Genomic DNA, 13,480 nt, shown 5'->3' with positions numbered 1-13,480 from the left:
CACATTTAGCTTCAGTGACACGTCAAAAACACAGAAGCCGACCCAGTGGGATCCCCCTGTCGACCTCAGTCACTTAAGTGATGTCCAAAGACAGACTGTGAGACAGTTACTGAGAGAGGAGTGTCATGCGTTTGCCTACAATGATGATGACATAGGATGACAATTCCTTCCTTGAAGCTCCACATCACTCTACATGACACCACCCCAGTAAAGAAAACATACATGTCTGTTCCCAAGCCGTTGCACCAGGAAGTCAAAGAATATCTACAGGACCTGCTGAATCGGGGTTAGATAACTCAGTCACGATCACCATACGCGTCACCAGTTGTATGTGTGAGAAAGAAGGATGGGACTTTAAGATTGTGTTGTGACTACAGGGAGTTGAACAGAAAATCAGTCCCTGATCGCCATCCCATCCCCCGAATCCAAGACATGTTCGACTCTCTCACTGGCAGCTCTTGGTTCTCAGTTCTGGATCAAGGGAAGGCTTACCATCAAGGATTTATGGACGAGGAAAGCCAGCCCCTGACTGCTTTCATAACACCGTGGGGCCTCTACCAGTGGGTCAGAATCCCATTTGGCTTGAGTGCAGCCCCCGCAGAATTTCAGAGAAACATGGAAGAGTGCTTACTTGGCTTGAGAGATATCATGTGTCAACCATACCTGGATGATAATCTCGTCCACAGCCCGAGCTTTGAAGACCATGTCCAGAACATGAGAACTGTGTTCCAAAGATATCAGAAACATGGGGTGAAGCTCAGTCCACACAAGTGCGAAGTGTTCAAAAGGAAGGTGAGATTTCTGGGGCGTTTGGTGTCCAGCGAAGGCTACACGATGGATCCGGCTGAAGTGGCTCCAGTGCAAGCATTAAAGGAGAGGGTTCCCGCTACTGTTGGAAATTTGAGAAGAATGCTTGGATTTATCTCTTATTACCGCGCATACATACCAAACTTCTCCAGAATAGCAAAGCCTCTCTACCAGCTGCTCTCAGCATCTCCTGGAAACACACCACCTGAGGAGACCAAGAACAAGCGAAAGGCTGTCACCGCAAGAAATAAAGGTAACCTTCCACCGAACACTCCCATACACTGGACACCTATTCACCAGGAGACACTGAATTTCCTCATTGACAAACTGATCGAGCCTCCCATCCTAGGTTACCCAGATCTCACAAACCCCTTGGTGCTCCACTGTGATGCCTCCCAGGAAGGATTGGGAGCGGTTCTTTATCAGAGACAAAATGGCAAGATGGTCGTCATAGGATATGGCTCCAGAACACTAACCCCACCTGAGAAAAATTATCACCTGCACTCAGGGAAGTTAGAATTCTTAGCACTAAAATGGGCCATATGTGAACGTTTCCGGGATTATCTGTATCATGCCCCTCACTTCATGGTTTATACAGATAATAACCCCCTGACCTACATCCTTTCAACAGCTAAGCTTAATGCCACAGGTCACAGGTGGGTTGCTCAACTGGCCGATTTTGACTTTTCCATTAAGTACCGACCTGGTAAGCAAAATGCTGATGCAGATGGCCTCTCCAGGATGCCACTGGACATAAATGAACTCATAGAACAGTGTACAGAGGAAGTGAATCCGGAGGTGATCAGTGCATCTTTGCAGGGAGTCATAGTGCAGAAAGACACTCCACCGGCCTAGGGAACGACCGCTCACATAGACACACTGGACTTAGTGAACGATGCATGTTCACCTACCTTAGCCGAACCATTAACACCAGAGCAGATGAGAGAAAGCCAAAAGAGAGACCCTGTCATTGGTCGGGTTCTGCAGTACAAAACTAACAACAAGCGCCCTTCCAGAAAGTCTCTTAAAACTGAACCTGCAGATATAAGAGTCTTACTGAGACAGTGGCAAAAACTATACATCAATGATGATGGGATCCTCTACAGAAAAGCAGGAGATAAATGCCAGTTTGTCCTGCCAAAAGAACATCAGGAGACCGTGATTCAAGAGTTGCACAAGGAAATGGGACATCTGGGGGTTGAGAGGACCCTAAACTTGATCCAGGACAGATTTTATTGGGCTCGCATACACAGTGACACTGAACATTTTGTGACCCAAGTTTGTGAGTGTCTGAAGGCAAAGCGACCACACAAAGCGACTAGAGCCCCTCTGGTATCCATCGTGACTACACGCCCATTTGAGCTAGTCTCAATAGACTTTTTGCATTTAGAGGCCTGTAAGCAAGGATTTGAATACATTCTGGTAGTAATGGATCATTACACTCGTTTTGCACAGGCCTATGCTACCAAAAACAAATCTGCAAAAACAGTTGTTGAGAAAATATTCAATGACTTTGCCCTTCGCTTTGGTTTTCCAGAGAAAATTCACCACGACATGGGCAGAGAGTTTGAAAACCAGCTTATGGCTCAGTTGCAGAAGTGCTGTGACGTACGAGGCTCCCACACTACTTGCTATCACCCACAGGGCAACGGGCAGGTGGAGCGCTTTAATAGGACTCTACTGTCAATGCTTCGCACACTCACAAACACACAAAAGGCTGACTGGAAGAGTTCACTACCCAAGATGGTGCATGCATACAACTGCACCTCGCAGTGGAACCACAGGGTTTTCTCCATATTACCTGCTTTATGGCCGTTCCCCCCGTCTGCCAATAGACCTGCTGTTCAACTTACAGCCCAGTGAGACACAGGAGAGTTATGTGGAGTATGTTCAGAACTGGCAAACTAGAATGCATCAAGCTTATGAGATTGCCTCTAAAACAGCTGCCCGAGAAGCTTCCAGGGGCAAAAGAGGATATGACAAAAGAGTTCACGGAGCTGACCTTCAACCTGGTGGACGAGTGCTTGTTCGTAACCTGTCAGAAAGAGGAGGTCCTGGTAAACTGCGGTCCTATTGGGAAAAAGTTCATGTTGTCGTGAAGAGAAGGAGCAGTGAGAGTCCTGTGTTTGAGGTAGTACCAGAGGGAGGGGGCAAATGTCGTGTGCTACATAGGAACCTCTTACTTCCATGCGATAGCCTGCCTCTAGACAAACCAGAGACGGACTCAAAAGAGGAAGGAAGGAGAAAACAGACACGGACAAGAACAAGGCAAAATCACACAAACAGACAAGTGGAGACTTCAGACAGTGAAAGCAGTGAGGACGTTGAGATGGTGTGCCGATTCCCACACTATCAGCATTCAAGTCGGAGAACTGTAGGCATAAACCCAGATGCAGAGCCATTTGTACCAGATCTGGGGAGACAAGAGAGAGGGACCGAACAGGAGGAAGTGGAGGCGGACGTCATGGACATCATACCAGGGGCAGATGGTGACAACAATGCTGCTGAGCCTGGAGATAGGCCACAAGAGTCATCAGAGGAAGATGATCCGGAACAGCAGCCTGCAACCAGCTACCCGCAGAGGGAGAGACGCCGACCAAAGATGCTGACCTACAAGGCTTTGGGTGAGCCAATGGTGGTGGAGGTTGGTGTCGAGAGCCTACAAGTGAGTCTCCAGCCTGCAGAAGACTGTGGTGACCATGGATAGCACCAGATATAGAAGTAATGAGTTAAAAAGACTGAGGAAACTAAATGTGAAATGGACACTGAGAAATAAGCTGGAATTACATGGACTGTAAGGGAGAGACAATCCCATGAGAACATTTTGAACTTAAGCTGTAAACCAAAGGGACAGGTAACAGACTAAAAGAACGGAGGCCGAAAATTGAGTTCTGTTACACGTGAGCGTTAATCTGGACAGATTTAGAGTTTACTGAAACTGAAAATGTAAGGTATATACTAACTGGAATGTATATTACGGTAAATGGACACTATTGAGACATTACATAATGTAATTACAAGAGTAATGAATGTCATGTGAACATCAAGTGCCACTTAAGAGTTATACCATGTAAATTCAGTAAGAAAAGTCAATATGTGAAGTGAAAACTCTCTTTGGTAATTAAATGTCTAGAGACATTTGAAATTGAGGGGGAGAGTGTGGCATAATCAGTCATGTGTAGGTTATAAAAGAGAACCATTTCTTGGGTGTAATGCAAGTGAAGAGAGTTTGTAATGTTTCATATGTGTTTATAAGAAGAAAGAGTTCAATGTGGTTATAATTTAGGGTATAGTGTTATTTATTGCCAGTGTCATTATTAGGGTGTTGTGCCAGTAGATCGCCAGTAGGTGGCAGTGTCGCTACAGAAGCAGTGTATGTGAAGGGAGCGTCACAGGGAAGTCTCGCGTGAATACGTGAGATAACGAGAATCTCGGTGTACGAGAGAGAAGTAGAATAAACTGTGTAGCGATGTCAACCTAAAGCATTATTTTACATTTTGCAGAACATCCTAAATAAATGTGTAGCACCAGACTGAGCCTGTGGGACATCATTCTGTGCACCGCTACAATAACTTCTTCATATTTGTCTAATATAGTTTACTCTTCCTTTGTAAAATGTTCCGCTGTGCCTGCAGATTTGGAAACCGCAACACACATCACAATGGCTTTGTCATAAATAGCTGTATTTACTATAATATAAATAAAACAATTGGTCCCTGGAATTGTTGGTTTAAAAGTGGTTTAAAAGTCAGTTTCCCTCTAACGAGAGTCACAGGGGTAAAAAGTGTATTTCTTTCTTTCTTTATTTTATTTTTTAGAGTGTGACCAGCACCCCCCAGAAGGTGGTACCCTAGGCAACCGCCTATAAGGCCTATGCCTTAAACCATTGTAGGGGATTTTAATATCCATGTTGATGACCCATCAAACCATTATGCCACTGAATTCCTAAACATTACTGATTCTTTCAACCTGGTGCAGCACGTCTCTGGTTCAACTCATAACCGAGAACACGCCCTTGACCTCGTCTTTACTCTGGGCCTGAATATAAACTCCCTCTCATTGATAGAGCTCGTCTCTGACCATAAAGTTAATCTATTGTACTCCTGTCTCCAGGCATAAGCAGTCTGTCCATGACCTTTTATGGTATACTATACCATGACTTTTTCATGACATTTGTTATGACATACCATGATACTACATGCTATGACTTTTTTTGTGAGTTTTTCATGACATAATACACTTTGACTTTTTTGTCATATATTTTTTTTAACTCAAAATAATTCAGATATATACACATACACAACTTATTCTAAACACACTCATTTGCATATTCCGGAAAGAACTTGGCTGTGATGCCCTTATAACATCATAATGACAACATTCCAACACTCCTTAGAAGCTCAGGACACAGACACAGTGACACATTTAGACACACTCAGACACATCTTGTTGCTCTGAGAGTTGTGCTGTTAGAAACGTCTTAGAAACTTTATCATTGACAGCCTCAGCAGAGGACACTAACTCTCTCTCTTCTCTAGCTCTTGGAACAAGTTGAGGTAAGTGAAAAATCCAGTCACTCATGTTAATATGACTTATTTAGGAGTAAGCACTAATTCAGACTTAATACCTGGAAATACTTAAAAAAAAATACAATTTCCATTTGTTCCGCTGTGTTTTTCTGATTCGTAGAGCTCCGTCAGAGATGAGTTCAGCGCCTGCAATGAATAGGACTAGGAAGACTAGGAGGCTTCAAAGGAAGACCTGTCCTTACACAAAGACTGACTGGCAGCACAGGACAAAGGTCTCAGAAGATGAATACCCAGACACCTCTCTGCACGATGCCCTTGTGAGACTATTGAAGAGGACAGCCAGAGAAGACGAAGCAGGACTGTCCTCTTCAGTGGACGTTCACAGAGGTAAGCTGATCATGTGAAACTGCTGTTGGGAGTGTATACCATCATCATCTACTGAACACCAGGTTCACACAGAGGTGGAAGTTGATATATATATAGATAGATAGATAGATAGATAGATAGAATACACTATAAATATGCCAGACTACTACAACTAGCTTAGAAAATATAAAATATGAACATAGAATAACAATATCATACTATAAACAATAGCAAAGTGTGAAAAGAAATGACGAGCTATTCCTTTAAAGGTCCCATAACGGCTCATTTTCAGGTTCATACTTGTATTTTGTGTTTCTAATAGACCATGTTTACATGCTGTAATGTTAAAAAAAAACTTTATTTTTCTCATACTGTCTGCCTGAATATGCCTGTATATTGAGCGTTTTGATAGTTTAACAGTATTTATATAGCACTTAAACCTGCTTTATAATATAAAAGACCTAAAAATCTCACTTTTTTACTATATGGGACCTTTAACTGAGATGCAGCAGAGCAGAAAAGACTCATATTTGTCATATTGGAAGTCACAGAATGACGGTCTGTGTTGTCATTTAGTTTGGAGGACTTATTGTCCACGTTAGGTCCTGTGACTGTCAACAAGCTGATGTTCCTCTGTTTTTTTTCTCATCTGTAGAAAACCTCATCTCATCTGCAGAGGACGACAGACGACTGACAGAGACGAAGGACAACAAACTGAACACCGCACAAAATGTGCCCGCACATGTGCAAAGAGGTCAGTAGATAGTGATACATGTCGAGTTTGGCTTTATGTTAAGTGTAAGCACTAATTCAGAGTTAATACCTTGAAATACATTTTTAAAAATTACAATTTCAATTTGTTCCACTGTGTTTTTCTAATTCGTAGAGCTCCCTAGCACGTCAGAACCAAGTTCAACGCCTGCAATGGATAGGACTAGGACGACTAGGAGGCTTAAAAGAAGGACCTGTCCTTACACAAAGACTGACTGGCAGCACAGGACAAGGGTCTCTGAAGGTGAACACCCATACACCTCTCTGCACGATGAGCTTGTGAGACTATTGAAGAGGACAGCCAGAGAAGACGAAGCAGGACCGTCCTCTTCAGTGGACGTTCACAGAGGTAAGCTGATCATGTGAAACTTCTGTTGGGATCATTATCTACTGAACACCAGGTTCACACAGAGGTGGAAGTTGATATATAGATAGATAGATAGATAGATGGACAGATAGATAGGTAGATAGATAGATAGATAGATAGACAGATAGATAGGTAGATAGATAGATAGATAGATGGACAGATAGATAGGTAGATAGATAGATAGATAGATGGACAGATAGATAGGTAGATAGATAGATAGATAGATGGACAGATAGATAGGTAGATAGATAGATAGATAGACAGATAGACAGATAGACAGACAGACAGACAGATAGATAGATAGATAGATATAATGAATATGTTAGAATACACTATAAATATGCCAGACTACTACAACTAGCTTAGAAAATATAAAATATGAACATAGAATAACAATATCATACTATAAACAATAGCAAAGTGGGAAAAGAAATGATGAGCTATTACTTTAAAGGTCCCATATTGTAGAAAGTGAGATTTTCAGGTCTTTTACATTATAAAGCAGGTTTAAGTGATATATAAATACTCTTATCAAAACGCTCAATATAGGGAGAAATACACACAGCCCGTATTCAGAAATTGTGCGTTTGAAACAAGCCGTCAGGATTTCTGTCCATTTGTGATGTCACAAATCTACAATATTTAGACCATTTCAAAGATTTAAACTTAAACATTATAAATGTATCCCAGTTTATTTCCTGTTGCAGTGTATGTGAATGACATCAGCTGACAGGAAGTAAACATGGACCAAAACTGTTGCTTAGCAACGCAATTCCATTGCAATTCCATTGAAATGTACTAAAACGGAGCGTTTCAGACAGAAAGTAATTACAGGTATATTCAGTCTGACAGTACGAGGAAAATAATGTGTTTCTTGAACATTACAGCATGTAGACATGTTCTATTAGAAACACAAAATACAAGTATGAACCTGAAAATGAGCATGATATGGGACCTTTAACTAAGAGAAAGCAGAGCAGAAACAACTCAAATTTGTCATTTTGGAAGTCACAGAATGACGGTCTGTTTTGTCATTTAGTTTGGAGGACTTATTGTCCACGTTAGGTCTTGTGACTGTCAACAAGCTGATGTCCCTCTGTTTTTTTCTCATCTGTAGAAAACCTCATCTCATCTGTGGAGGATGAGAGCAAGAGAGTCGGTAAGAGAAAGCTTACCGACGATGAAGAGAAGAGGAAGCCAGACCTGGACCTGACAGAGACCAGAGACGACAAACTGAGCACCCCACAAAATGTGCCCGCACACGTGCGATTTGGTCAGTAGATAGTGATACATGTCGGGTTTGGCTTTATGTTAAGTGTAAGCACTAATTCAGAGTTAATACCAGGAAATACATTTTAAAAATTACAATTTGTTCCACTGTGTTTTTCTAATTCGTAGAGCTCCCTAGCACGTCAGAACCAAGTTCAGCGCCTGCAATGGATAGGACTAGGACGACTAGGAGGCCTAAAAGGAAGGCATGTCCTTACATAAAGACCGTCTGGCAGCACAGGACAAAGGTCTCTGAAGGTGAACACCCAGACAGCTCTAAGGAAGATGTCTGTGTGAGACTATTGAAGAGGACAGCCAGAGAAGACGAAGCAGGACCGTCCTCTTCAGTGGACGTTCACAGAGGTAAGCTGATCATGTGAAACTGCTGTTGGGAGTGTATACCATCATCATCTACTGAACACCAGGTGGAAGTTGTACTCAGATCTTTCACAGAAATACCCATCAACAGGGTTTTTGGTATCTTGATCTAAATAGACATCAGTTCACCTAAATTACAAAGAAAAACAAATCCTCACTTCCCTCTAGTGGTATCTATTTATGCAGATAGTTTGGGACTTTAACCCTCCAGGTTTTTAAATATCTGTCTATGAGATTTTTGCATTCACCCCAGTGCAACAGAGGTAAACGGTATTCCATTTTGGTGCTCACAGCATCGACAAATGACGTGAAAATTTAAAAGCAACATCTCTTTCCAACAATATTGTCCTGGATGGAATAGATGATCCACTGAACACACCATAGTTTCTATTTCTTTGGTAGAAGGTTGTTCCAATAGAACGTGTTCACAGTGAGGCTCGTGGATTGTCCAGAGTAACAAGGACCCTGTGTTTGGAAATAGATGTTGCCGTTAACTGCTTCAATGCTGTGAGCACCACAAACTAAACTGCATTCCACTCCATTGTATTAGGATGAAGACAGATAGAGTATATCTGCATGGATAGATACCACCAGAGGACAGAGAGAAATAGTAGTTTGAATTGGAGGGTGTATTTTATTTTACTTTGGACAGAGCCAGGCTAACTGTTTCCCCCAGCCTCACGAGTCTTTATGCTAAGTTAGGCTAAGTTAGGCTAAGTTAGGATACATTAGGCTACGTTAGGCTAAATTAGGCTAAATTATGCTAAGTTAGGCTAAGTTAGGCTAAATTAGGCTAAGTTAGGCTAAACTAGGCTAAGTTAGACTAAGTTAGGCTAAATTAGGCTAAGTTAGAGTAGCCACAGCTCAACTCCAGCTTCAGAATCAGAATCAGAAATAGTTTATTGATCCCCGGGGGGACGTTGGGGCGTTACAGTTGCTCTTGTATGAACATAAGGAATGTGAGAAAATAGAAATAAAGGAGTATGTAACTTGTAAATTATGTACATAATGCTACAATATAATATATAATATAAACACAATATACAGTATATGTAAAGAAATATAAGTACTAAGATTAAGAATAGAAAATGAGATGGATAGATAGATAGATAGATAGATAGATAGAATACACTATAAATATGACAGACTACTACAACTAGTTTAGAAAATATAAAATATGAACATAGAATAATAATATCATACTATATACAATAGCAAAGTGTGAAAAGAAATGACGAGCTATTCCTTTAACTGAGAGGCAGCAGGGCAGAAAAGACTCCAATGTGTCATATTGGAAGTCACTGAATGACGGTCTGTGTTGTCATTTAGTTTGGAGGACTTATTGTCCACGTTAGGTCCTGTGACTGTCAACAAGCTGATGTCCCTCTGTTTTTCTTTTCTCATCTGTAGAAAACCGTATCTCATCTGCGGAAGATGAGAGCAAGAGAGGCGGTAAGAGACGCGGTAAGAGACGCGGTAAGAGAGGCGGTAAGAGAGGCGGTAAGAGAAAGAAGAAGCAGAGACCAGACCTGACAGAGTCCGAGGACGGCAAACTGAACACCGCACACAATTTGCCCGTACGTGTGCAAAGAGGTGAGTGATACATGTCAGGTTTGGCTTTATGTTAAGTGTAAAATTCATATTAGAGCTTAAGCAGAGGCGGATTAAAGTATTCAGGGGCCCCTGGGCTACTCTTTGTATGCCCCCCCCCAACCTTACTCATCATGCTTTAATGTTACCAGAAAAAAGTCATTTAGTGTCATGTATAAAAGCGTGCTAGTTATATTTCACGGCCCACACGTACACAGTGGGGGAACACTGGCGTATACAACCTCATTGAGACAGCCTTTAATCTAAACCTCGTCATAACTCGTCAATTTAGGGGTTTTCTTTAGTAGATTCTGGTCACGGTGTTCTTTCAGACCTTGTGCTGTTTGTTTTTGTGCTCCGTGATCATATTTTCTTTTTGACATTTTGTCACTATTCTGTCCAGTAGTGACGTATTATTTGAAAACCAAATTGGCCTCATGAACCTGGTCACATCATCGGACCAGGCTCATAAGGTCAGCTGATTGGGTACATGTGTCCCTCTTCATTTTTTTTATGTTTCTTGTGGGCCAATAAGGGAAAAGTTTTTTGTTTTTTTTAAATAATTAAAATAATCTGGTCAATATGGGGTCCCTGTAAATAGCAGCGTAGGCCATTCTGTGTATGAATCCACCCCAGAGCTTCAGTAACATGTAGTCAGTGTTCCTCACAACTCTATTAAAACTAAACCTTGTTTGTCTTTTTAGCTGCATTCGAGGACAAATATCAACAGCAAGAGAAGCTCGGCGAAGGAGGGTGTGGATCTGTGTTTGCTGGATATCGCAAAGCAGATCATTTGCCTGTAAGTATTACACACACATGTTTGCACACACACACACACACACACACACACACACACACACACACACACACACACACACACACACACACACACACACACACACAGTATGGACAGGAAGTGCTGACAAAGTTTGTGTCTCGTAGGTTGCCATCAAATACATCCCGAGCGACAATCAGTGCATCAAACACGTGGTGAGTTAAGATGTGCTGTATTCAACACGGCACTCTCTTATTGGATGTATTCTGGATGAATCCTGCTTCTCTGTGGAGCTTCTCTCACTCATCCTCCTCTTTGTTGTGATGTTTCAGGACGAGCATGGGAATACGCTCTCTGTGGAGGTCGCCATCTTGTTGAAACTGGCGGCCAATACAAGTGGCTCAGCGGCCTCCTCGGCACCTGTGTCCCTACTGGACTGGTACGATCTGGAACAGGAGCTGATCCTGGTGCTGGAGAGACCAGTCCCCTGCATGGACTTGTTCACGTACATCTGGTCAGAGGGAGGCTCCTTAAAAGAGGAAGAGGCCAAGGTAAGCTGCTGGAGGATCTTGTGTGTGTTTTAAACGTTGTACAGGAACAGGAGGGGATTATTTTGACCATCATTTCTAGTCATTATTGTACATTGTCCTCACCAAAGTAATTACACTTCCACGTTGGGGTCACTTTTCAGACCCGGAGGTAGCCCGCTGAGTAACAGCCATGAAGAAATGTCAAAGCACCCTCCTCTACGATCCTTCATCTCTCTCTTTTTGTTTCTCAGATCATCCTGAAACAGCTGGTTGATGCATTAATTGATCTTGAGGATAAGAGCATCTTTCACCGGGACATCAAGGTGGAAAATATCTTGATCGAGACCGGCTCGGACGTCCCGCGAGTTCGCCTCATTGACTTTGGACTGAGCTGCTTCGTGAAGAGAGGAGCCAATTACCGCGACTACTACGGTAAGATGTCTAGCTTCTACTCCTGCTCTTCACTAATTTACCCATCCGTGACTTTTACGTTTAAAGAAATATCCTCCTCCTCCTCCTCCTCCTCCTCACCGTCTTATCATTATGTCTGTGTACTCTAGGTACCTTTAATTACATCCCTCCGGAGTGGTACAATGGTCAAGGCTACAGTGCCGGCCCGACCACAGCGTGGCAGGTTGGAGTGGTCCTGTTTCATACGCTCCACAGGAACGCATTTTTTGAGACCCTCGCGTTCCTCGAAAATTGCATGACGTTCAACGAGAGGATGTCCAAAGGTAACAAAAACATACACAAACATGTCAACAGAAACTAATCTGTTCATTTTAGTTCACTGATGGATCTCTGTAGCCGTCACCTTCATCTTTCTTCTCCTTCTTTCTCTCCAGATTGCAAGGATTTCTTGCAAATGTGTCTGACTGAAGACCCCGAACAGCGCCTGACCCTGGAGCAGCTCAAGCATCACCCATGGCTCAGATAAACCAACCCGGAACACACACGTCCTCGCCATACGATACTCAAGTCTTCCAAGTATTAATGCTGTGTTCTCTTTGACAGGAAGAACGTGAGGAACCGGGGCGGCCAGCCTGTGATAGGCTGGCGAGGTCACCGGCCTGTGATAGGCTGGCGAGGTCGCCGGCCTGTGATAGGCTGGCGAGGTCATCGGCCTGTGATAGGCTGGCGCTACAAAGCCGACCCCATGTGGTCCTGTTTGAACGACGTTGGCCTGGCGACCCGGTTGCCAGCCTGTGATGGCCTGGCGACCCTGGACAGGTCGCCAGACTGTGATGGCTTAGCAACCCGGTCACTAGCCTGTGATGGCCTGGCGACCCGATCACCAGCCTGTGATGGCCTGGCGACCCGATCACTAGCCTGTGATGGCCTGGCGACTTTTGCCCAATGTCAGCTGGGATCGGCTCCAGCCCCCCCCGCGACCCTGTGATAGGATAAGCGGTTACAGATGATGGATGGTTATTATTCATCGTTTGCCCTTTTTTTGCAGATCCTGTAACACCCCCAGCCGTTCGAGGAGAGGGGATCTCTCTTTGAATTGCCTTTCCCGAGGTTTCTTCCCATTTTCCATCTGGCCTCAGGACTTTGGAGGAGTTTTTCCTCGTCTTCTTAGAGAGCTTGGGCTGGGCAGGTTCTGCTCATATTCCAATTAGCCATTATTTAATGTGATTTTTAATACTCAGCCATGAAAATAAACTTTAATTAAATTAAACCCAATTAATTCATCTTTTCTTTAGACCACAGAGAATCAACATACTGTTTTTTTCTAACTGCATTTTGAGTTAAATAAATATATGTTAAAAAAGTCAAAGTGTATTATGTCATGAAAAACTTATAAAAAAGTCATAGTATGTAGTAGCATAGTATGTCATAACAAATGTCATGAAAAGTCATAGTATAGTATACCATAAAAGGTCATGGACAGACTGCTTATGCCTGGATACAGGAGTCCAATAGATTACCTTTATGGTCAGAGACGAGGTCTATCAATGAGAGGGAGTTTATATTCAGGCCCAGAGTAAAGACGAGGTCAAGGGCGTGTTCTCGGTTATGAGTTGAACCAGAGATGTGCTGCACCAGGTTGAAAGAATCAGTAATGTTTAGGAATTCAGCGGCACCCTCTAGAAAA

At 42.9% G+C, this 13,480-nt stretch overlaps 1 protein-coding gene across 10 annotated transcripts; it reads left to right on the top strand.

The window, feature by feature from the left end:
• Positions 1–5,494: 5,494 nt before the first annotated feature.
• On the top strand, positions 5,495–13,068 carry LOC119484389 (serine/threonine-protein kinase DCLK3-like). 10 transcript variants are annotated; one of them, XR_005205984.1, is made up of 14 exons: positions 5,495–5,723; positions 6,358–6,456; positions 6,589–6,822; positions 7,958–7,989; positions 8,029–8,113; positions 8,239–8,472; positions 9,898–10,080; positions 10,782–10,876; positions 11,020–11,067; positions 11,185–11,403; positions 11,634–11,814; positions 11,943–12,116; positions 12,228–12,576; positions 12,613–13,068. XR_005205984.1 is itself a non-coding variant. In XM_037763190.1 (12 exons), the coding sequence occupies exons 1-12, from the start codon at positions 5,510–5,512 to the stop codon at positions 12,317–12,319; spliced, it is 1,929 nt and encodes a 642-aa protein (XP_037619118.1). In that variant the 5' UTR covers positions 5,495–5,509; the 3' UTR covers positions 12,320–13,068. The 10 variants fall into 10 exon arrangements, 1 of the variants encoding a protein (XP_037619118.1); XR_005205985.1 differs by having other exon boundaries at positions 7,958–8,113; positions 9,898–9,936; positions 9,985–10,080; XR_005205982.1 differs by having other exon boundaries at positions 7,958–8,113; positions 12,228–12,336; positions 12,370–12,576.
• Positions 13,069–13,480: the final 412 nt, after the last annotated feature.

This window comes from Sebastes umbrosus, unplaced genomic scaffold (genome assembly GCF_015220745.1).
Source record: "Sebastes umbrosus isolate fSebUmb1 unplaced genomic scaffold, fSebUmb1.pri scaffold_194_arrow_ctg1, whole genome shotgun sequence".
Taxonomy (NCBI): Eukaryota; Metazoa; Chordata; class Actinopteri; order Perciformes; family Sebastidae; genus Sebastes; species Sebastes umbrosus.
The sequence above is the reverse complement of the archived record's forward strand: the minus strand, read 5'-3'. Positions and strand labels throughout refer to the sequence as shown.